The following is a 24,840-nucleotide window of genomic DNA, read 5'->3' as shown; positions in this document are numbered from 1 at the left end:
GTTTAAAAAGCAATTGATATATTCTCCTGACAGTAATATTGTATGTATAGTGTTTTCTGCAGGTTCTTAGGTAGTATCTGCATGGCTCTTTTAGCTGTTTGGAATAAAATAAGTAAACTACTAATTCAAAATCTTACATTCTAGTGGTAAGATGTCTAGTTAAAGTAGATCTGCCAAAAATCCCAATGATCACAAAATGGAAATAAAGAGTTAAAATTTTCTGCATCTGTCCTGTATTTTTGAAGCCCAGAACTTTAAGGGAATGAAATGACAGTGATCTATTCTTAATGTACGTTTCGACCCATCCTGCAAATACAGCAGAACATGATGCTCTACTGTGGCGTTCTCCTTGCAACACCCCTGTAAAGAATGCCAGTTTTTATCTCAGTTTATATATTTTTGGAATCATGTTATTATTGTGTGTGTGTGTGTGTGTGTGTGTGTGTGTGTGCATAGCATCAATAATACATTTCAACATGAAGGCCTAAATATTAGGTCTGATATGTCATAAATTCCAGCTATTCTTTTGGGTAAAGTATTGTTAACATTTTTTTATTGTGGGTTACTAGAGTTCTTTGGTCTTTAGAATTTTGCTTCACCACTAGAGTATTTCATATTCCTGATTTGTTTGTATATATTATTACTTTTGTATCCCGCCTTTTCTCTAGTAACTCAAAGTTGCACAAATGAAAGAGGAGCTACCCTGATTTTGTCCTCACAACAATAACCCCCACTAGAGAAGGGAACCGGTTCAATGCTCAAGGGAGGAACTGGGGCTCCTTGGTCCCAGACTACTTCATCACAATGTCTTTCTTCCAAATAAAAGCCATATATCTTTTCCTTCCTAAGGTGCATATGCTTGTAAAATCTTGGGCATAAATATAATGCCACTCTGTAGTGCCTCAACTCCATTTCTCATCCTAGTACGGGTCTCATTTTGATAGTGATGCCCTGTTGGAGAAAAATTATTGCCTTCAAGTGTATTGCTAACTAGAAGAATAAATACATTCAGATTTTAAATGGGTGTGGGGCAAGCTTTCAAAGAGTAAAGTACAGCAGCCAATGAAAAATCTTTAATGTATGGTGGGGGTGGGAAACTGAAGCTTGATACCAATTGTTGGGATATTCAGATATTCCTCTAATTCCAAAATGTTGGAAGGTACAGAATCCTGAGTAGGAAAGGAGGTATATTTTGAGAGTGCTTTCATGTCCCTCCTTAGAAATCTTTTTCAGTCTCTCATCTTAGGGTTTCGTTTCTCATTCTCTGATCGTCTTGTTGCCTTCTTTGAAACTCCATTTCTCTGAATCCTTCCTAAAGTGTGGTACCCAGAACTGGTCATAAAATTATAAAATATAAGGGCGGGAAGGGGTTTTTGAGATCTTCTAAACCAACCACTTGCCCAGTGGAGGAATCTACTTCCATCACATCCCTGACAGATAGCTATCCAGGCTTAGTTTAAACACTTTCTACAAAAGAAAGTCTACCACTTCCTAAAACAATTTATTCCATTGTTAAACAACTCTTGATAAGGAAAAGGAAAATCCATCAACCTACTGATGGGTCAGTCTGATACCTGGGAAGATACTAAAGCATAACTTAAAGAGACTTATCAGTAAGCATCTTGAAAGCAATATAGTAATTACCAAGAGTCATCATGGATGTGGTGGATTGCAGTAGAGAGCAAGGTTCTCAGGAAGGAGGGGGCACATCCCAGGAAGGGCAGAGAGACAAGAGACAACGCAGTAGGGAGCAGGAGCATGGGAAGTGTAAGAGATTTAGAATAGCCACTGCCTAGAAACTCCCAGGGTATATCCACTAGCTGTAGTAGTACAAATTTAGTCTGGCAAGATTCTGTCTATATGGTGTAAGCAATAAAAGAACTGAATTTGTATGAACTGTTTCCCTGTTGTTCTTGGATTGGGCTGGACAATGGATTTGTCAAGAACAAATCTTTTCAGACTAACCTTGTTTAATTTTTTGAAGCTTCCTTAATAGATTGTGGTAATACTATAGACATACAGTAATATATCTTGACCACAGCATCACATTTAGCAGCCAATGACATCCTGATTATCGAGTTATGTGTGGGCAGGTTAGCATGAAAATTAAGTGGCTACATGGCTAGCTTGAAAATCATACTGAAAGAATGCTCTTCAATTGGAGAACGGCACCAAGTGCAGGGGCACAAGAATCAGTCCTAAGTCCTCTACTTTTCAATATTTAATTTGTAATTTGGATGATGAGGTGAAGGGAATGCTTATCAGATTTGCAGATCATACAACATTTGATGGGAAAGCCACAGTAGTACCCTAGAAAACAGAAATGAAATGAAAACAGAAATGGAATAAATGATCATGATAGGTTGTCGAAATGGGCTGTGAGTAACAAAGTTGTTTTGTTTGTTTGATTGTTTGTTCAATCTCACATTTCTATCTTGCTGCAATCCAGACACTTTCAGCAGCTTATATACTGTAGAGTATAAAAACCAAGTAAAACATCCCAGTATAATAAGCTAAACAGTAAAGCAACACCACCCAAACAGAAAATTACAAACATAAAAAAGAAATGAAGATGAAGGATCTCTTGAACAACTTCATCTTTAAAAGCTTCTAAAACATCAGCAAGGAGGGGTTGAGCCCTTTAGCAGAGAAAAGTACAAAGGCCAGCAAATTAAAAGGTTAAAGTGCAAACCACAGAGAAACAACAGTAGTCTGGCAACTCTTTTCATAATTCTGTCATCGTGATCTAAGAGCAAAAAGATTTTGTTGCTAAAAAATATGTGAGAAGAAATAAACTATGCCAGAACAAATAAACCATGCTTTCAATTGCTTCAAACCCACAGAAGCAACATCATTCTAGGATGGGCATTTTTCAGAACTTGCCAATCCAAAAGAACAGATGGCAAGAGACTCACTGTGGCTTCCCAGCATTCCACTAGTGACAAGTGATTATCATTCCTTAAGGTTCCTAAAGTATGGCTGTGTTCCAAGTCTCCAGTTCTCAAAAAAATGAAAGATATTCTAGCAGTATAAATAAAAAGGGGTAGTGAGGTCAGAAAAAGATGAAAATTCAAAATAAAAATGTAATTATTTTGATTCTGTTTCAGAATTACAATCATAGAATCATAGAGGATTTGCAGACAATCATTCCCAAGCCATTCTGATTCCCAGAAGATCGATAGTCCTATAGCAATCTGGGTGGGTTGGTGGGCCCTTTCCAAGCAGTGGGAGGGAGCAGGAGGAAGTTCTGTCCATTTCCATGCAAGCACAGTCTTGACTGATACTTCAATTCTCTTTTTTCCCTTCCTTACTATTTCCAGGCCTGTGACCAAAAAATAAAAATCCAATAGTAGAAAATATGTGTAGCCCAGGGTTGGCATGTTGTGTTGCTAGAGTTCTCTGAGCTAGATTTTCAGGTTGTAGATAGCATCCTCCCTGCAGGAGATGTGGGGAAGGGAGTTTTGGTGGCTGGCAAGAGTTATCTGTACAGGTAATCCTTGACTTACGACCATTCATTTAGCATCTGTTTGAAGTTACGACGGTGCTGAAAAAAGTGACTTATGACTGGGCCTCACACTTACAATTGTCGCAGCATCCCTGCGGGCACATGATCAAAATTCGGGTGCTTGGCAACCAACATGTATTTATGACAGTTGCAGCATCCCAGGGTCATGTGATTGCCATTTGCAACCTTCCCACCCATCTTCTGACAAGCAAAATCAATGGGGAACCGTGTAATTTGCTTAATGACCATGTGATTCACTTAACGACCACTGCAAAAAATGTCATAAAATCAGTTGTGTCGTGTGATGCCTCACTTAACAACCACACTGCTTAATGATGTATTTTCCAGTCCTATTGTGGTCATAAGTTGAGGACTACCTGTATCCTTCTATTATGTCAGTTACACAGATGGGTGGCAGTTATTTTGCATGTGAATGGTTATATCTTTTGATTGTTCTATAGATGATTGATTGATCCAAATAAAAAAATGCAAGAGAATTCTTAGAAGCATGGAACTTTGACCAAGCCACCATCAACAGATATATAGGGTTGAACTAGCACCTACAGAGCAAACCCACCCAAGCATGCACATAACTGACATAATAGATATATACAACTCTTGCCAGACAATGAAGCTCCGTTCCCAACCTCTCCTGCACTGAAGATGTTACTAATATAGTAATGAAACATTTGCAACCCCAAAACCAGCTCAGAGAAACGCCAAATGAACAAACAAACAAACAAATAAATAAATAAATGTTCCAGCTGACTGGCTGGTGGGGTGTTGGAGGGGGCAGAAGATGAAGTCGTAGGGAGTGCCAGAGTCCTTCAACCTCATCCCACCACATGTTCTGGAGAGTAACTGCTGATTGTTTTTCTTGCTGGCAGGTGATGCTAGGTAGAAGGGAAAGGGAAGCTGGGTAATCCACCAATTGCTGCTCTTATCCGGCCTGGTATTAAATCCGTAAGGACAGGACCATTGCCCGGTCTTGTGGCTGGGATGCAGTAAAACTCAGTTGTGGGGACAGCATAACTGATGTTGACCTTTTTGTGTGTGTGTGTGAATTCAAGAATGGGAAGTAGCTTTTGTCAATTAAACAATTAAAGTAGCTGTCAAGATGAGCCCTAAGAATAAACATCATTAAATACAGGACAATTTACTTCTAAATAAATTTGCTTTTGAAAATGCTCATGCTGCCTTTCAATAAAACTGCCAAAAGAATTGAATCTAAACTACTGTATTAATATAGGACACATGGCCAAAATAAGACAAGGTAGGATTGTGCTGGAAATACACCTCTTCAGCTGAATCACCTGTGGACTTTGAGAGTTGTCTGTCATTATCAATCATTTTCAACTGAAGCTGTGAATTACACCTCCCTTCTTTCCAACTATTTAAATGTTCCTCTTGATCTACTCATAATTCACATTCCAAATCCTGGGCTGTTTCCCCAGACTCATCTTGAATCCATTAGCTGTGCTCAGTCTCAGCTGGAGATTAAGTGTACCATTGATTGCAAAGGCCTGATCCTTTGTTACTTTTCTTGCCTTGCCTTCTTTCCAGAGATATTGCTACTTTTCCCCCCATAATGAAACACATGAATCAATTTTTTTTTCTGGAAATGCAATTTTTGTCAAAAAAAAGTAACTATAGCTGCTTCACAACTAATTTTATTCTATCAGTGGGCAGCTGATTCAGTGTAGAATTAAATAGCCAACAAATGTAGTAGATAAAAAAAACTCTACTGATGGAATGTAGGCATGCTTATGTTTCTGTTGTCTTTTAATCTCCTCTCTTGAAGCTGACATCCTGATCAGTATTCCTTCTTAGGTAAAGCAACAAACCGCTTTGTTGCAAACAACATATTTGAAAGATATGACAATCAATCAATCTTTTCACTACTTTAAATCTCAAGCTCAAGACAGTTTCTGGCTGGAGGGCTTAACAAAATGTCAATCATATCTCTAGAGTTTCAGTCATCTGAGCTGTCATAATCTCATGGATATCCACTTTATTTTATGTTCCTGAATAGTACATAACACTGTGATAATAAAATCTGACCACAAAAATCATATTTGTCCCAATTCAGCCCCAAATAGCCCAATCTGACTTTGGCAATGCTAACCCTGCCAAAATGCTAACACATTTTGACCAACCCCTGTGAACACCCGAATTGAAGCGTGTACAGTCGTAAACCGCTCCAGAGTCACCTTGCCTGTGGTCAGGGGCCCGCTTTGCTGGTTCTGTCAGGGAACTGAGACATTGTGCAGCAGTTAAAGCCATCCCAAGCACAGGTGTCTACAGGGTAGGTTCAAAAAAGTCAAGATGATGGCCATGATGGTGCACTCAAAGCTCCAACTGTTTTTTATATGCATCGCACGTGACAGCTTTGATCGCACCATTGTGCATACAAGGTTAGAGCTTTGGGGTCATCCATTCCACCTAATGCCAGGATAAAAGGAGGTCCCAGATGCAAATTGTTGAATTCATTGCTATCAGGTGTGGTGACAGCCACTAATTTAGATGATTTAAAAAAGAGGGCTGGGAAATATTTATGTTTGTTTATTTGTTTGTTTAACTTATTTATATGGCTGCTCATCTACCAAAGCACTCTGGGCAAAAAATAAATTGCACATTTGCAATCCATAACATTAAAAAATCACATTTCAAAAATAGTAATAGCAGTTGAGCCCCCTAAAAAATCTTGCAACAATAGCAAAGAGAGACCTGCATCCGCATCAGAGTTCCATTAGCACCCCACCCAATTGGGGTCTCTCTGGCCTTGGGGAAGGCCAGCAAGGTCAGGTCCATCCATATCTTGAGGGGAGTCTAAGGATTGGTCTATATTGGTAACTGTTTGCTCCCTCCTTGCCTTGATACTCCTGGGGAAGGACTTCAGTCTCCACTTCATTTTTGTGAATTCCTGAATGCATCTCTTGGCCACTGTGTGATTCAGATGCAGGGCTTATGCAGGGAAACTCAAAAACATCCAGATGGCCACCGTGATTGTGTGATTGAAGCCCAAGCTTGTTGGGGAAATATCCTAAGTGAAATGACCAACAAGCTGAAGACAGTTAACGAAGTGCATATTTATTACATACTGTAAAAAAAGATCAATGTTGTTGTTTAGTCGTTAAGTCGTGTCCGACTCTTCGTGACCCCATGAACCATATTGCGCCAGGCCTTCCTGTCCTTCACTGCCTCCCTGAGTTGGCTCAGTTTCATGCTCATTGCTTCAGTGATGCTATCTAACCATCTCATCCTCTGCCGTCCTCTTCTCCTTTTGCCTTCAATCTTTCCCAGCATCAGGGTCTTCTCCAAAGAGATCTCTCTTCGCATTAGGTGGCCAAAATATCTGAGCTTGAGCTTCATTATCGATCCTTCCAATGAGCAATCAGGGTTGATTTCCTTTAAGATTGACTGGTTTGACCTCCTAGCAGTCCAGGGAACTCTCAAGAGTCTTCTCCAGCACCACAGTTCAAAGGCATCAATTCTTCGGCGCTCGGCCTTTTTTATGGTCCAGCTCTCACAGCCATACATTACTACTGGAAAAACCATAGCTTTGACTATGCGGATCTTTGTCGGCAAGGTGACGTCTCTGCTTTTTAATATGCTATCTAGGCTTGCCATAGCTTTCCTCCCAAGGAGCAAGCGTCTTTTAATTTCATGGCTGCAGTCTCCGTCTGCGGTGATCTTGGAGCCCAAATAAATGAAGTCTGTTACTGCTTCCATTTCTACCCCTTCTATTTGCCAGGAATTGATGGGTCCAGATGCCATGATCTTAGTTTTTTTAATGTTGAGTTTCAAGCCAGCTTTTGCACTCTCCTCTTTCACCCTCATCAAGAGGCTCTTTAGTTCTTCTTCACTTTCTGCCATTAGGGTGGTATCGTCCGCATATCTGAGGTTGTTGATGATTCTCCCTGCAATCTTAATTCCGGCTTGTGATTCTTCCAGCCTGGCATTTCTCATGATGTACTCTGCATATATGGTTAAATAAGCAGGGTGACAGTATACAGCCTTGTCGTACACCTTTCCCTATTTTGAACCAATCGGTTGTTCCGTGACCGGTTCTAACTGTTGCTTCTTGGCCCGCATACAGATTTCTCAGGAGACAGGTAAGGTGGTCTGGTATTCCCATCTCTTTAAGAATTTGCCACAGTTTGTTGTGATCCACACAATCAAAGGCTTTTGCATAGTCAATGAAGCAGAAGTAGATATTTTTCTGGAACTCTCGTGCTTTCTCCATGATCCAGCGAATGTTGGCGATTTGATCTCTAGTTCCTCTGCCTCTTCGAAACCCAGCTTGTACATCCGGTAGTTCTCGGTTCATATATTGCTGAAGCCTAGCTTGTAGGATTTTGAGCATAACCTTGCTAGAATGTGAAATGAGTGCAATTGTGCGATAGTTTGAGCATTCTTTGGCGTTGCCCTTCTTTGGAATTGGAACGTAAACTGACCTTTTCCAATCCCGTGGCCACTGTTGCGTTTTCCAAACTTGCTGGCATATTGAGTGCAGCACTTTAACACCATCATCTTTTAGTATTTTAAATAACTCAGCTGGAATACTGTCATCTCCACTAGCTTTGTTGTTAGCAATGCTTCCTAAGGCCCACTTGACTTCACTCTCTAGGATGTCTGGCTCAAGGTCAGTGATCACACCAGCGTGGACATCAGGGACATTAAGATCTTTCTTGTATAGTTCTTCTGTGTATTCTTGCCACCTCTTCTTAATCTCTTCTGCTTCTGTTAGGTCCCTGCCTTTTTTGTCCTTTATCATGCCCATCTTTGCACTAAACGTTCCTTTCATATCTCCAATTTTCTTGAAGAGATCTCTAGTCTTCCCCATTCTATTGTTTTCCTCAATTTCTTTGCATTGTTCATTTAAGAAGGCCTTCTTATCTCTCCTGGCTATTCTCTGGAAATCTGCATTCAGTTGCTTATATCTTTCCCTTTCACCCTTGCTTTTCGCATTCCTTCTTTCCACAGCTATTTGTAAAGCCTCATCAGACAGCCATTTTGCTTTCTTGCATTTCTTTTTCTTTGGGATGGTTTTAGTTGCTGCCTCCTGTACAATGTTACGGACCTCCGTCCATAGTTCTTCAGGCACTCTGTCTACCAAATCTAATCCTCTAAATCTATTCATCACCTTCACTGTGTACTCACAAGGAATATGATCTAAGTCATACCTGAGTGGTCTAGTGGTTTTCCCTACATTCTTCAATTTAAGCCTAAATTTTGCAGTAAGAAGCTCATGATCTGAGCCACAGTCAGCTCCTGGTCTTGTTTTTGCTGTCTGTATAGAGCTTCTCCATCTTTGGCTGCAAAGTATGTAATCAATCTGGTTTCGGTATTGACCATCTGGTGATGTCCATGTGTAGAGTCGTCTCTTGTGTTGTTGGAAAAGAGTGTTTGCTATGACTAGCTTGTTCTCTTGACAGAACTCTATTAGCCTTTGCCCTGCTTCATTTTGTACTCCAAGGCCAAATTTGCCTGTTATTCCGATTACTCCTTGACTTCCTACTTTAGCATTCCAATCCCCTATGATGAAAAGGACATCTTTTTTTGGTGCTAGTTCTAGAAGGTGTTGTAGGTCTTCATAGAAGCGGTCAACTTCAGCTTCTTCAGCATCAGTGGTTGGGGCATAGACTTGGATGACTGTGATATTGAATGGTTTGCCTTGGATACGCACTGAGATCATTCTGTCGTTTTTGAGGTTGTACCCCATTACTGCCTTTCCCACTCTCTTATTCACTATGAGTGCAACTCCATTTCTTCTAAGGGTTTCTTGCCCACAGTAGTAGATATAATGGTCACCCGAATTAAATTCACCCATTCCCGTCCATTTCAGTTCGCTGATTCCCAAGATGTCGACGTTCAATCTTGTCATCTCATGTTTGACCACATCCAGCTTGCCTTGGTTCATAGATCTTACATTCCAGGTACCTATACAATATTGTTCTTTACAGCATCGGACCTTCTTTTCGCTTCCAGATACATCCACAGCTGAACGTCCTTTCGGCTTTGGCCCAGCCGCTTCACTCTTTCTGGAGCTACTTGGAAATGCCCTCCGCTCTTCCCCAGTAGCATATTGGACACCTTCCGACCTGAGGGGCTCATCTTCCGGCATCATATCTTTTAGCCTTTTAACATTGTCCATGGGGTTTTCTTGGCAAGGATACTGGAGTGGGTTGCCATTTCCTTCTCCAGTGGACCACATTTTGTCAGAACTCTCTGTCATGACCTGTCCGTCTTGGGTGGCCCTGCACGGTATAGCTCATGGCTTCACTGAGTTACGCAAGCCCCTTCGCCACGACAAGGCAGTGATCCATGAAGGGGAAAGATCAATGATCATCAGGCAATTCTCTAGAAAGGAAAAAGGGGCTTGCATAAAAACCAGAGAGAGAGAGAGAGAGAGAGAGAGAGAGAGAGAGAGAGAGAGGGTTAGGGTTTATATAGGCAGTTTATATAGATATTCCTCCTTTATCTGCAGAGAAGGACCAGTTTTGACCAGTTAAAGACTGAGGTAGTCGTACCAACTTGTTAGGCCAGCTGGAGTTTACTTCAGGAGTTTTCTTCAGGCTATTTAGTTCCTACTACGGTCTGCATAATCTGCTGCTTCATATTTTTCTTCTTATTAACTAAGCTCCCTCCACATATTTCAATCACACTGTTGTAGTTGCCATTTTGACTCCCCCTGCCATCCCTTCTCTGATAGACCAATAACCTAATCCAGCAGGTCATTTCTTATGTTGTCTAAAAACAATGTAATTTTTTAGAAAATGCAGTATTGGAGTTCATGCTAGTGAAATGAGATCAAATACATCTCTTCAGTTAGCAGTAACTGAAAGCCACCCAGGTCTTCTGCTCCTTCCTTACAGGATCTTTCATTCCAAGACACAATAAAATGACTATCCCCATCAAAATGCTGTGGTTACTTCTAGAATTTTATTAGCACTTCTCATAACATGTTGAATCCCACCCAATTCTAAATGTGCCCCAGTTCCAAAGCTATATAAAGCACTGAGCTATGTATCATTCAGGCTCAGATGCAGAGGAAACAAAAACTCTTATCAGTCAAGATAACGAATGTGACAAAATCTTGTAACAAATGGAAACCACTATTATTTTTTCTTGAAGAGTGGGGATTCTTTTTTCCCAGCAAGTTGAACTTTAGATTGTTAATAATCTGCAGCCACTGAGTTGCATGGAAACTTGGCAGCTGCAGAAATATTTTCCCAGATATTTTTATAGTAATTTTATTAAAAATTACAATTAAGAAGATAATAACTAATACAAACTAAAAAAAAAAGAATTAAAAGGAAAAATAGAAAGTGCAGAAAAGAAAAAAATAGAAAACTAGAGAAGAAAAAATAAGAATATAGTAAAGGAAAGGAAAAGAAATGACATCCCCTTTCATCACAAGTATAAACAATTTTAGTAACTTAACACCTTCTCTTAAAATACAACAAATGATCTCTTCTTCCCCTAACCCATCTCTTATCTCTAAACTAATCATTAAAGCCTTGTCATTTCTGTGCTGATATCAGCAAAAGTCTTAATGGATTTAATGGTTACCAGCGATAACAACATTTTAACCTTGATCAAATAAACCAACTTTATATTCCTTCCTTTTATTTTTAAAAATCTTGATCTTTAAACCCTTCAAATAATATCTAGAACTTGATTTCTTTTCATTTTTTCTTTGTCCCTTTTCCCAAAATTCTTCAAAGCTTTAACAAGTTTCTTTTGTAAGTCCAATATAGGAAAGTTATCCAGATCACTCTTTTGTATTGTTATTTGTATATCCCTTTTAATTATTAAGACATCAGCTGGTTTCATTTGTATATACAGTGTAGCGTCTTTTTCCATATCATTCTTGTAGCCTGTTATTTTTAAATCCATTTTCAGATCAGTCTCAGTCTTGTCCAGTAAAACGTGTTCCTCTTCCATAACATCTTTTAAACACAGTCCATCTATAGAGGCAGACACTGTTAAAATTAATTATTTTCCCAGATATTTTAATGGGAAATAATTTAATTGCTTCAGATGTCTGAATAGTATTTACTGTTCCAAGGAGAAGTTCTCATGAGGCATGGCAGCTGACCTGTTGAAACATTTGGATTCACTCTTTGCAAAACTAAACCAAAAAGCTGTGCAATAAAATATAAGAATGGCATTAAAACTGACTTGTGTTAAAACTTTCTAGAAGGACAGTGTTAATCTATTTTTTAAAGAGTCTTGTGGCACTTTAAATACTAATAAATTTATAGCAGCATAAAGTTTGGTGCAATATATTGTGCTTAATTAATTGCAGGGAACAATATCCTGAATCAGGAATGTTTATAAATGCATTCATGGGGGGTCTTTCAGACAACCATCTTCATTCCTATCCTTACTAAATCCAGTTTAAAACATACCATATTTTAATCCAGATATCAAGATACTATGATTACAGGCACATTTACCTGTCTGTGAATCTAAGTGGCTCTTCCAGACTGGGATGTAGATCCATTTCCAAAGTGAGATGATTCCCCCACATGTTTCCAGGGCACTGCTACCTTCTAAGATGGAAAGAGAAAGCCCCATAAAAGCTCAGGGAGACCTATCTAAAAGGCCATATATTACTTCAGGGCCTCCCACCTGCAATTCTTGCCCCTCCTCCAATGCTGTGGGCTTCTAATGGTCTTTAGATGTGGAGCCAAACAGCCAATTAACTTCAGAAGTTAATCAGCTCAGCTGCTGCTCCAGAGAGATTGGCTGCAGTCCTCTGTAGCTTCAGGGTAGGTGGTTTCCCACATTCATAAACCCTCCCCATGTCCTGCCTCTAGGCTCTTGGGATTTCCGCTGGCAGCTCCTGAGGATTTGGAGGTGGGGCAAAGCTAGTGGTCCTGTGGAAAGGGGCAGAGCCCAAATCTTGCTTTTAGAAATAGCACCAAGTGTTAGTGTTTACTTTCCACTGCAATTCTTCTTCTGTTAAAATCAACCAGCATAAAATCAGAATTCTGATTCCTGCCAGCATTTGATTCGGGTGATTTAAAAAAATATTTCTGCTCCAAAAGGAATCAGTCTCTGTTTAGAATTCCTTATGGTCCCGGCTGCTGTGGGGAGCTGCTAAAGTCAGATGAGCAACAGCTTGTGCATTGAATGTGGTTGGGTGCTGAGAAACAATCTCCTCTGCAGTTCTGCTGGCAAATATTTCCCAACCAGCAGCCTCAATCATCCAACAGGATCCTGGAGAGCAGATAGAGGTCCGTATCAGGATCCTGATGCCAGGTCAAGAAGGGGACAAGATGTAGTAGCCTGTTTCATGAAACATGCTATGCCATGTTGTAGCTTTTTCTATTTTGTCCTAGCACAGGGATGGGCAACCTTTTGGTGGCTAGGAGTAGAACTTAACATTTTCATTGGAGACCAGGCTACAGCGGGGGTGCAAGGAAGAAAAAAAGTCAGGGTTATGTGGGTACAGCTGAAGGTTTTCTTTCCCTAGTTCTCTCGGAAGGGATAGGGGTGTTTTTCCTTTTCTTTTTAAACTGTGTAAAGTCTACATTCAGGCTCACACAACACTTTTTTAAGCTTCTTACCCCCAGATGATGGGACATAGCACACCACTTTCCTGCACTGCTGATTTAGGATGGGGATCTAGGGTGCCCCAAGAATCATGACCTTTGCAGCGAGAAACCCCTCACTGAGGCAGCCACCTTGCATAGATAGAACAAACCATTTATAAGCATTTAGCGGAGACAGAGTTTCTCTGTTGTTATCCTGAATTAAAGTCATCTTCCCCAAAGGCCAAAAATTTACAGATTTTGTTTTCTTTTCCAGGCTGGTGGTAGGAGCCCCATATGAGATCAATGGGCCCCAGAAAACAGGAGATGTCTACAAGTGTTCAGTGAATGGCAAGGCCAACAGTACATGTTCCAAGCTCAATCTAGGTAAAGTGGTGGAGTGGAAGGGCTGAGATTAATGTCTCTGGGTATCGCTCTGAAATTATTAGAAACTGCACAAAGGAAGGTTTATATTTACATGCAAAATCCAAGTCACCTCAGATAGATGGTGTCTATTGTCTGTTATTAAAAGTTGGTAAAGTGAACATACCTCTTTAAACATTTGCCCCCAAATCAAGTTCCTTAAATGGATGCGCAGAAGCTGTAAGTCAGTGGGAGAAGTTATCAACCTGAAGAGCCTGGATTTAGCCCAGGACAGGGGTAAAGTTAACCCTCCATGTATTACTGAAATACAATTCCCAATTTCGGATCTGTAGGCCCAAGAGCTTTTGGAATAGAAGGTGCCTAGTCAACCTGATGTAGGATCAATGGGGAGAAAGTGTTATAGCTGTCAAGGAGAAAAGAAGATGATGGTAGTGGTGGTGGTGAAGATGATAATGGATCACCATACTCTACCTCTGCAAGGTCTGTCACTTCTTCCTACAGCATGTCTTGACTCTAATACTTTTTCCCCAAGGAAGAGTAACTCTGTCCAATGTGTCAGAACGAAAGGATAACATGCGCCTGGGTCTCAGCTTAACTACCAACCCCAAAGACAACAGCTTTTTGGTAAGAAACTATTTGTGGATAATTTACGAACACTCTTTTCTTTGGGATTGTCTTCAATGGTTTCTGTCCTGGAGCCCACCATTCACCTTCGCTTATGAGAACTGTTTTTAATTGACATTTACAATTTTTTAAAAAAGAATAACATTAGTACTGATGATACAGCCAACTTCAATTTAGAGTGCAATCCATGTATGGTTCTGTATCAGCACTTCAAGGCCACTGATGAAGGTCATTTTAAAACTACATTTAACACATAAATAACCTATAAGCTCCCCATAGCTAGCTCCTCTTCACCAAATCCAGTTCTACTATTAGGCAGAATGAGACGGCTGCCTCATACTGCAATTTCTGGGTTTCATGCAAATCCAGCAAATTCTTGTGATTTAAATTATTATTCTGTTTGAGTGCCCAAGATCAGAAGAGAGGTTGCTAGGACTTTCTGCCTCAAGTTAGTTCCCTTGATATTTATACTATGCTCCTTGACAGGCAGATCAGAAGCGAGGACTTATTTGTGACTCTCCTCAGGTATCGAAATGTCTTGATGGTCAAGACACACAGATGGCAAAATTTTGAACAGAGGGGCAAATGCAGAAGTTTGAGACCATGTTATGGAAGCCCTCATGACTGGGGGCGGAGACTTGCCCATTCACATAAGTTGCCACTTATAATGAACCTTCCAGAAGGCAAAGTGTCCTGGTAGCATCTCACCACATTTCCAAGTGCCCCAATTGTTCCCTACCTTTTTCCCAAATCAGTCAGCACCTTTCCAAACAAAGTCATGGAATGCAGCCCCTCCCCATTTTCTGAAATGGAGGCCAAAGGCATTCTTAGAAAGAAGAGATTATGTGGAGGCTGATGCTTTACTTTGCAGTGTCCACCTTCCGTTTTCATTGTGTTTTTTACATTAAAATAACCTTTTAAAAATGTAAACCAGGCAGGTGGGGAACTAGGAGGGTACCAAATAAATGTCTGGTGCCTAGTGGTTGCCACAGCAAAATTTTGAACAATCAGATTTTTCATTTAATTTGCCACCATGCCTGGGAATTGGCATGCCCAAAAGAGCCACCTTCCTATGCAGAGATTCTGTTTCCTATAGGTGACTTTGATTTCCTTCCACCTTGACAAACATCAAGCAGCAATACGCTCATGGAGAAATGCCCCACATTCCACAGAAAGCACCCAGGCGGCTAAAAGAGTAGCCCCTAAAAACTTCTCCTAGTATTTCATTTTTTTTCCTCCTTTCTAACACAGGCTTGCAGCCCTCTCTGGTCTCATGAGTGCGGAAGTTCCTATTACACCACAGGCATGTGCTCCAGAGTGAACTCCAACTTCAGATACTCCAAGTCAGTGGCTCCAGCTCTCCAGAGTATGAGGACCAGCCTATTACATCTTCCTTCCCCCATCTCTTCCTCCCTCCCTCCCTCCCTTGCTTTCCACATGGGGATTTAGTGTCTTGAATCACTATCTCACTCAGGGGAAATAAATAAGTTTGTTCTTGAAAAGAAGCCATCAGCACAAAAGTCCAATGGGAATTTTGTGCCGACGGTAGTTAAAATGCTTCCTGATGGGCAGCAGTGAGGGAAAAAACACTGTCTCCTTCCAGACAGCAAGGAGGCATGTTTTTGATCTGTGCTTTCCTGTGAAGAAACAAAATGAAAGAAAACAAATGATCAAGAGATTGTTCTTGGCAATATCCTGCAGAGAATTCTCCTACCAGTCCTCATTCAATAGAAGCGAATATGTGTAGCTAAGGGTTGAACTGTGGAGTCCACTGAGCTTGGTTGTTTTCTTGCAAACATTTCGTTACCAGGCTAGGTAACATCTTCAGTGCTAAAATGGAATGAGGTTTGCTCTCTGTTTATATACTGTGGCATGCCCTGCCAGTGTGGGTGGGGGGTGGGGGTTTGGTTTTATTTTTTTTCCCTCTGGTAGTTCCTTGATTAGGGTATTGTTTACTGCTTGATTGTATGTCTGGTGGTAATCTTGGTGTTAATCCCTGCTTATCTGGGTGATGACTGCTGGTGAATAGATGTTCTGGTCTTTTGTTTTCCTTTCTATTGTCTCTTTTGAATAGTGTGTAGATGTTGTTTATCTCTATGTGCCTGCTGATGGCTCCCTTGTCTGAATATCAAGCTTCCAAGAATTCCCTCGCATTTTTGGATTTAGCTTGGTCTAAGAAGCTGACAGTTTCCCAGTTGAAACTATGGTTAAGACTGTCCATGTGTTGTGAGATTAAGGAGATTTCATTGTGTCTTCTGACTGCTAGCTGGTGTTCATGGATGCGCTCTGCAACCCTTCTGCCTGTCTGTCCTACATAATGGTTGTTATAGTCCTTACACTGTATATTGTAGATGACTCCTGTTTTTTCTTCTTGGGCTACTGGGTCTTTTGGTTTGCTTAAGAGGTTTTAGAGGGCTTTAGTTGGTTTGTGTTCTACGGAGATGCCATGTGGTTGTAATAGTCTGTTGGTAGTTTCTGAGACGTTTCTGATGTATGGCAGCATTATCCTTTTCATAGCTTGTGTTAGTTGTGTTGTAGTAGGTTGAGTGGTCAGGCACTTTTTGATAAAGTTGCGTGGATATCCATTTTATTGGAAGATGTTGTATAGGTGGTCTGTTTCCTTTTTCTGCTATTCTGGGTTGCTGGAATGCGTTTGTGCTCGTTTGAATAATGTTCTTACACAGCTCCTCTTGTGGGAGGTTGAGTTGTTACTTTGGTAATGGAGTACTTGATTAGTGTGGGTTGTCTTCTGATAGACTTGGGTTTCTAATTTGCTGTTGTTTCCTCTGCTGATGAGGATGTCCAGGAAGGGTAGCGTGTTACAGTGGAACCTCGGGTTACGAACGCTTCTGTTCACGAACTTTTCGGGTGACGACCAGCTCCAGCCACAACATTTTGCTTCGGTTCGCGAACTCCGCCTTGGGTTACGAACAGGATCCGTGGCCATTTTCCCTCCCGTGACCCGGTCCGCGGCCATTTTTCCGCCCCTGACACGTGGTCGTAGGGAGGGGGACTCTCCCTCCAAGCAATAGCCGCCTCCCTGTCCTCCACGCCAGAACAGATTAACGGTAATTACATTGAACCTTATGGGAAAATTTGCTTCAGGTCCCGACCAATTCGGGTCATGACCAGAGTCACGGAACAAATTAAGTTCGTAAACCAAGGTTCCACTGTATTTTCTTCCTCTCTGATTAATTTTATTCCTTTGTTGTTGATGGTTTCATGTGTCTTCTCTAGTTGTTCCTTTTTTATTATAACAAATGTGTCATCTACATACTGGATCCATACTTTAGGTTGTATGTGTGGAAGCTCTATAGTTTCTAGCCGTGGCATTACAATCTCTGCTATGAGTCCTGACAGTAGTGATCCCATGGGTGTGCTTCTGATTTGTTGGTATATTTGTCCATCAAACTGAAAATAGGTAGTGAGGCAGAGGTTGATGAGGTCCATGTTTCTGGGTATTTCGATCTGGGTGTATTTGGTTAGGTCAGGTGTGTTGTGTAGTACTGCTGATATGGATTCTTTCACTAGTTCTGGGTTTATGGATGTAAAGAGTGCTGTGACATCAAATGAGACCATAATTTCATCTTCCTTGATGTGTACATCTTTGATTTTATGGAAGTACTGTAGTGAGGAGTTGATAGAATATTCATTCTTCTCTGTGAGATGTCCAAGCTTTTTTGTCAGTTCTTTTGCTATGTTGTATGTTGGAGTCCCTGGTAAAGATACAATTGGTCGGACAGGTATGTCAGGCTTGTGTATTTTTGGTCATCCATAGAAATGTGGGAGGATGGGTCCACTGCTTTTCATCCGCCACTGTTCTTCTTTTGTGATCTGGACTTTCTTGGTTAGGTCATTAAGGGTTCTCTTGATTAGGTTGTCTAGTTTCTGTATTGGGTTGGTGTTAACTGGGATGTAGGTTTCTTTGTCCTCTAATAACTTTTTGGCTTTTTGCAAGTATTGTGATTTATCCATAATAACTGTGGTTCGGCCTTTGTCTGCTGGGAGGATGATGATGGTTTGGTCCTTCCTTAGGCTATTGAGGGCTGCTCTGTCCTCTGCTTTGAGTTGGTGCTGATACTGTGTTATTCTGATCTGTGGTATGATGTGCCTTATGTTTTCTTGGGTCTCTGTGTTAAAACCATGACCCCAGAGCATACAAATATACTGACAGCTACCATCAAGAACACATCCCGAAGACAAGCTGAGAAAAGAAAAACAAAACTTCAAACTAAACTGCTCAAACTAAACCCCAGAAATAAAGAGGTACCTGAACCAGAATGGGTAATCAACGTGTCCAGCCGACCATTATCCACTGCAGAATACAATATTCCCCAGAAAGGCCTCAGCTACAACATGGACAATGTTAATCAGCTAGAATTCTGTGCAGCCTTAGAAGCAGCATTTCAAACTACAGGACTTAACACAGAGACCCAAGAAAACATAAGGCAGACAATCATGTAGTACGTAGATGACACCTTTGTTATAATAAAAAAGGAACAATCTTCCACCTATTTCTAAGCCCACGCATTTGTTGGAGAATTTCAAAAGGCTAATTCTTGATCAAAGAGGAGAAGCTATCTACTGCAGCTCAGGTTTTTCTGTCCCCCTTTCAGTATTTGGGGCACCTCTGGATTAACCATTAAGCAAAGTAAGCAACTGCTCAGGGCACCAAGGAAAGGGGACGCCACTGAGTTTTCTCCCTAGCTATCATGCACTTCTTTCACTGCCATGCTTGACTTTCAGCACTTATTGAGTCTTGATGTCTTGTCACTTAAGCAATGAGGGCACCATTGTTGAGCTGTGTTTAGAGCATCAGTTGACCTTAATCCAGCCCTGCTTTGCGGGGAGAGAGATTAATTCTGTCCCCTCTTTTAATGCCTCAGATCAATATGTAAAGCCACTCCTCTGTCATGTTCTGCAAGGCAGCACCTTTCAGAACTGGTGGGAATCCAGACATTTTTCTCAAAGCTGAGGCCTGCTAGGGTGAGATGGGGAAAGAAGGGAATGATGGGTAGTGAGATGGAAAAATGCTTTTAATTCAAGGCAGAAAAGCTGATCAGTTCAACTATAATCCAAAGGTTTATTTCAGGCTTTTAGATTTCCTCATGCACTCCTGGACCACTGACTTCAATGTGCAAAAAAAGGAGAGAAAATATGTCCCCCATCATCCCTTGCTAAGAAGGGCCAAGAGAGGCAAATCGACAGACTGAGATGGGCATTGCTCACAAGCAGTTTCCATGGTAGCATCTGGTATGATGCAAACTAGGCACAGGCTGGTAGCCGCATTAAAATACTTTCCTCCAGAGTAAGAGCTGGCCGGAATATGCGCTGGCACTGATTGTGCTGCCCTTACAGCCAAGCTCTATTCTGCCTCAGTAAGGCAGCGAGAAGTGCTATCCTCACAGATTTAATGCAGGACAACTTAAGGAAGATGCTTAGTAGATTCGCCTGGTTTGGTTTTCCCTTCCACCAAGTGTTACCTGCTAGTGGGAAAACCAACCACCAGTTGTTCTTCTTAACAGGGAGGACGGGGCTAAATAGTATAGCCAGGTGCTTTGAATGATGGGTTTGCCAACTGACAGGTCACCAGCATTCACCTGGGACATGTCAGGTTATATTTGAAAAGAGATCTAGCAGGTTTAGCTTGAAAAAAGTTAAATCCATGTCTAGAACATAGCTTGGAGGGAGGGGGAAGGAGGGAAGTGAGAGGGAAATCTTCTGTTTGACATATCAGGGGAAGGCTCCAAGGAGTATCTTCCATGCCTCCAGCTACAAACCACATTATCAGTTACATTGTCAATGAAAGATCCTACATCAAATGTCAAATGAAGAGTGAAAACCTACTTTAAAGTTGGAACAACTAAATATGACTTTAAACAGGGACAATTTGAAGTTGTCTTTAAGCTAAGTACAGTTTTAAGATGGCATGAAGGTATGGTATGGCATATTGAAATGGAAACTAGGCATGTTGTGCCATAGTTTGAAAACTGCAACCATGAGCCCTTAATTGAGAATAGCATTGCCTTGAAGTGCTATTGGATCTGGGCTGCAACTCTGCACATTTAGAACTGTCTGGATCTCTTTGCTGCCATCTAGAAACTGTCCATATTTTTGCAGCTCTAATCTGGTAACCCTATGCTAACCACACAACCCTATCAGTTGTGTGGACTTTAATTCCCAGAATTCTCAATAATGACGGGAAATTCTGGGAGCCGTGGTCCACCTATCAATAAGGTGTTTAGGCTAGGAAGCTTGTTTTAGGGTAAGCTTAGATAAGTACAGTATTACACTATAACTTAAACCAGTTCAAAAGTCATGGCTTCCTTCAATAAAATGTGGGAATTGTACTTTGATGAGGCACTAACATTTTTGTTCCCTGGTGTGTACACACACACACAGAGAGAGAGAGAGAGAGAGAGAGTTGGGAGAGAAGGAATGGATACTTTTGAACAGCGTTAGACTCCTACTTTGCACACCAGCAGTGTGTGTATTTTTAAGCCTCAGAGCAGCATGTAGCTGCCAAAAGCTTTTTGTATGTCCTCCAGCAGCTCCAAAAACTGCTACCCCACTGTAATTTTAAACATGAGGAACAACCATTTAATTGTATGTAATTATTGTGATGTAAATTTAATTAAATATACATTTGGATAAATCCATTTTGCTTTTTGCATGGTCCATTACAGCACTGAAGGTTCATAGTGTGGCCCTTGGCTCAGGAAAAGTTGCTCATCTCTGGTGGACAACTTACCTAGAAAGAAGCTCTATTGAATTCAAGGGGACTTTGAGTAGCCAGACATAGAACTGCGCTGTTAAATGTCTGGTATTGCTGTATTCCAAGGTATCCTCTATAACATAGAATAGAAACACAATAGACCCAAGAAAAAATTGGAGGGATGAGATTTCAGAATAGGAGAAGGAAAGATTGGCCTATGAATCAAGATTCCTTTGCTCCAAGGGGAAAGGAATTGGCAGCCTATTCCATTTCTTGCTAGTAGCCAATATCGCTTAATGATCTTTGCCTATCTGGTTTCAGAATGCCAGACATACATGGATATAATTATTGTACTGGATGGATCCAACAGCATCTACCCCTGGGCAGAAGTTCAAGATTTCCTGATAAAAATCTTGAAAAAATTTTACATTGGACCCGGCCAAATACAGGTGAGAAAACGTGTGGGTGATTTTGCTCTTCCTACGCTTCATTTCATAGCTTTCCTTGGCTGATATACCTCTTCCTTGCTTCTTTGCTTCAAGAATAAAATTTGTTTATTTTTAAAAGCATAATTGGCAGTCTCTCAATACAAAGATCCTGAGCTGCTCACATAGGAGCAGGGTTTTGATTTGTGGTCATATTTTGGAGCAGAGATCTCCAGTGTTGGCTGGACATTATAACCTTGATTCACTTTGCTGGAATTTGATATTTAAATGACTTCAGCTAACTTTATTGGGAAACCACCAGGTCATAAATAGTAGGCTGCACTACATTTGGATTTGAAAGCAAAAGGTGCTTTGAAGCACACAGTCATTAGCCCCGTCTGCAACTCTTTCAAGTACCTGTGTCTTTTCCTAACATTGCACAGCAGCTGCAGAGGGCTGCCATACGAACCCGGGAAAAGGCACAGCTGCTTTAAGACGTTTGCACATTCCAAAGCATATTTTGGCCATTGAATCCAAAGCACTGCACAATGAAAATAAATACTTTCTCATCGGACAACAGAAAATTACCACTCATCTGTTGACTGCTGTGGAAAAAAAAATAACTAGAAAAACGGCTTTGTCATCTGTAACAAACTGGTTGTCATGCATCTGGGACATAGTTTGTAAAATTTAAGCTGTAATCTACATACAGGTATCTGCAGCTCTGATGGCCGTCATCAAAATGACAACAAGCAGCATGATGCTCTCCCACCACAATATCCACCCTTTTCAGGTGTCTGTGTGATGCATGTCCAAACGGAACGGATCTTAATTTGGTCCGTTGCTGCTTTGTTGGATTGACTTTGATACAATACACACACACAACCTTCGAATGCTGCTGAATCCACACATTTACGTGGAAATACATCCTGCTGAACTCAGTGGGGCTTATTTCTGAGTAGACATGTATAGGACTTCATGGTAAACTGACTTAAAGCTGGATGGTGCAACAGAGGTCCCAGGCTGAATGTGACCTGCAAAAGATAGGCCTCAAAGAAGCATTCAAAAATCGCCATCCAATTATAATGTTAATGTGACAGAAGGAGACATTATTAGAAGTATGGCATGTGATCATAGTAATTAAATTAAATTACTTTTAAATGAAACTAAATCCAATGTTGTTCTCTATCCTGGCTCTGGCTCTTTCAGACTACAGGCTAAGCATATTGCTCAAAGGATACTTGGCCTAAAAAGAGTTACGGTGTCTTGATTTAAAGTAACACAAGACAGACAAGAAAGATGTTCAGAAGCTGGATTTGCTTATGATACATTCTATAGGCTTCTTCATCTATATTTAATGTGTCCTAACTGAATAATCATTTTATTAATGGCACATTGAAAAGTCACTAGGATGAAAAAACATAAAAACAGTGTTTTCACTTCAATAATTTCCAATGTTTTCTAAGGTTGGAGTTGTCCAATATGGAGAGGATGCTGTCCATGAATTTCACCTGAATGATTATAGGTCTGTAAAGGATGTGGTGGAAGCTGCTAAACACATCGAGCAGAGAGGGGGTACTGAAACTCGAACAGCCTTTGGGATAGAGTTTGCTCGGTAAGCATACCTTCCAATACTGTTCAGATGAAAAGATGTTCGTAGGCGGGCATGGAGGGGGCAGTAATAGAGCTTAACAGGTTAACCCAGGTTTGGTAGGCCATGGATAGACACATTCTGATTCAAATGCATCATAAGCAGACAGCAAAAATAATAATGCATATTAGCTCCAAAATCCTAATGGCCAAGGCAGTGAGGTAACCTCCAAGCTACAAAGCAAATTAAACCTTATAGAAGATACCAATGTGCACTATCATTTAGAGGACACTGATCCTATTTTGCTGCTGAGAAATACTGAGACAAGGAAATGACTAGAATAAGATTAATGAATCTAAAACCCAGAGTCCTTAGGCCCCAAAGTAACTGTAAAAAGAGAGCATCTAGTTTATGTAGTGTGTTTTTTTCCTTTCACTACTTAATATATCATGCAAATGAAAACCCGGACATTTTTCTCTAGAAATTATGGAGCACTCCAATTGCATTCAATTACAGTCAAAGAACAATAATTCTGTTCTTCATTCAATAATCCGCATTTTGTTTTTTATATCTGATAACTCTTTGCCAAAGCAGGTTCCTTTCTGATCGTTATACTGCCAACTCTCAATGCCCCACAATGCAAGAACCTAGAGAGTGACAGTTCTTATAGGCCCCATTCTTCTCTCTCTCTCTCAGTCTCTGATTTATCTTGTGCCATAGCCTCCCCAGAAATCAGCTGGTCTGTTTTTACAAACAGCAGATGAGTGTAAAAAGAATATAGCGTGCTAGTTTCTTTGTGTCAGATCACAGAACAAGAAGAGAATTTGAATCTAGTATAAACAAAATCCAGAGCCTTGTATAAACAAAGGGAGTTTATTATCTCTAAATATTCTTTTGCTCCAAAGGAAATGAGCTGAGGAAATAGAAGTCACCTTTAAAATATTTCATTGTAAAACATTCCTTTCTGCTTTCTTTGAGCAATGGCTCTTGGCTTTTGTGTTACTTGATGTTGGCTTTTCCCTCCCTGTTGCTGATGCCCAAAGGAAGATGCACCTGCTTTCTAAACAAAGCCCACAGAAATCACATTGTGCGTGGACCCACAGCACAGAGTTCCTCCTCGAAAAATGGTCATGTTTCATTTGCAAAATGCCACATCCCTCACTATCTCCTCTGCATCTCTTGAATTTCAGCTCAGAAGCATTTCAGAAAGGAGGACGTAAGGGTGCAAAGAAGGTTATGATTGTTATCACTGATGGAGAGTCTCATGACAGCCCAGATCTTGAGAAGGCGATTGAAGGCAGTGAGAAAGACAATGTCACCAGATATGCAGTTGCAGTAAGTATTTTCAGGTGCTGCCCCCTTTCTGCCTAGGATCTTCAGAATTGCACTGAAATGACTGTGAATTCTGAGTTCACCTGCTAGGAAAAGATTGAAGGCCTCAGTTTTAAAATAGATTGCCATCTTTGGTGGAAACCCTACATTATTTAAATGGATCAGGTCATGGCCCATTTTAGCCCAACTTTCTGCTTCTTGCAGTGGCCATCCAGATGCCTCTGAGATCTTGTAATCAAGAGACAGACATTTCCCTCTCTCCCCATTGTTCCTTGCAACTGGCATTTGTAGGGCTATTGCCTCCAACCCAGAGGTAATATTGAGTCTTTAAGACAAATAGCCCTTGATAGACTTGTCCTCCATGAATGTATCCAGACCCCTTTCAAAGCAATCCAAGATAGTGACTGCCCCTGTTTTATGGTAATTAATGAGTTATGTGCTGTGTGAAGAATTATTCTTGTCTGTTCTAAATCTGTATTGGATAATCCTGGTCCTAGAGTTTTGAGACAGGGATAAAAACATTTCCCTACCCCTGCATGATTTCATATATTTCCAACTAAGCCTTTTTTCCTAGTCCTCAAAGGTCTAGCCTTTTCTCAAAGGAAAGCATTTGAATCCCTTGACCATTTCTGTAGTCCTTGTTTGCACTTTTCCCAGCTCTGTTACATCCTTTTCAAATGTGGTGAACTGTTCACAGTGTTCCAGATGCAGATGTACCC

At 40.8% G+C, this 24,840-nt stretch overlaps 1 protein-coding gene across 1 annotated transcript in view; it reads left to right on the top strand.

Annotated features, from left to right (window-relative positions):
* The window catches only part of ITGA11 (integrin subunit alpha 11), a 127,271-nt gene that overhangs the window by 42,119 nt on the left and 60,312 nt on the right, over window positions 1-24,840 (top strand). Inside the window, exons 3-8 of the mRNA XM_088139244.1 lie at window positions 13,328-13,437; window positions 13,967-14,058; window positions 15,310-15,424; window positions 21,095-21,222; window positions 22,665-22,813; window positions 23,980-24,124. Coding sequence (XP_087995370.1) covers window positions 13,328-13,437; window positions 13,967-14,058; window positions 15,310-15,424; window positions 21,095-21,222; window positions 22,665-22,813; window positions 23,980-24,124 — 739 coding nt within the window. The remainder of the gene's footprint in view (window positions 1-13,327; window positions 13,438-13,966; window positions 14,059-15,309; window positions 15,425-21,094; window positions 21,223-22,664; window positions 22,814-23,979; window positions 24,125-24,840) is intronic.

This window comes from Python bivittatus, unplaced genomic scaffold (assembly GCF_059951505.1).
Source record: "Python bivittatus isolate LINGU-HERP-01145 unplaced genomic scaffold, Pbiv_v1 ctg000210_np1212, whole genome shotgun sequence".
Lineage (NCBI taxonomy): Eukaryota > Metazoa > Chordata > Lepidosauria > Squamata > Pythonidae > Python > Python bivittatus.
The sequence above is the reverse complement of the archived record's forward strand: the minus strand, read 5'-3'. Positions and strand labels throughout refer to the sequence as shown.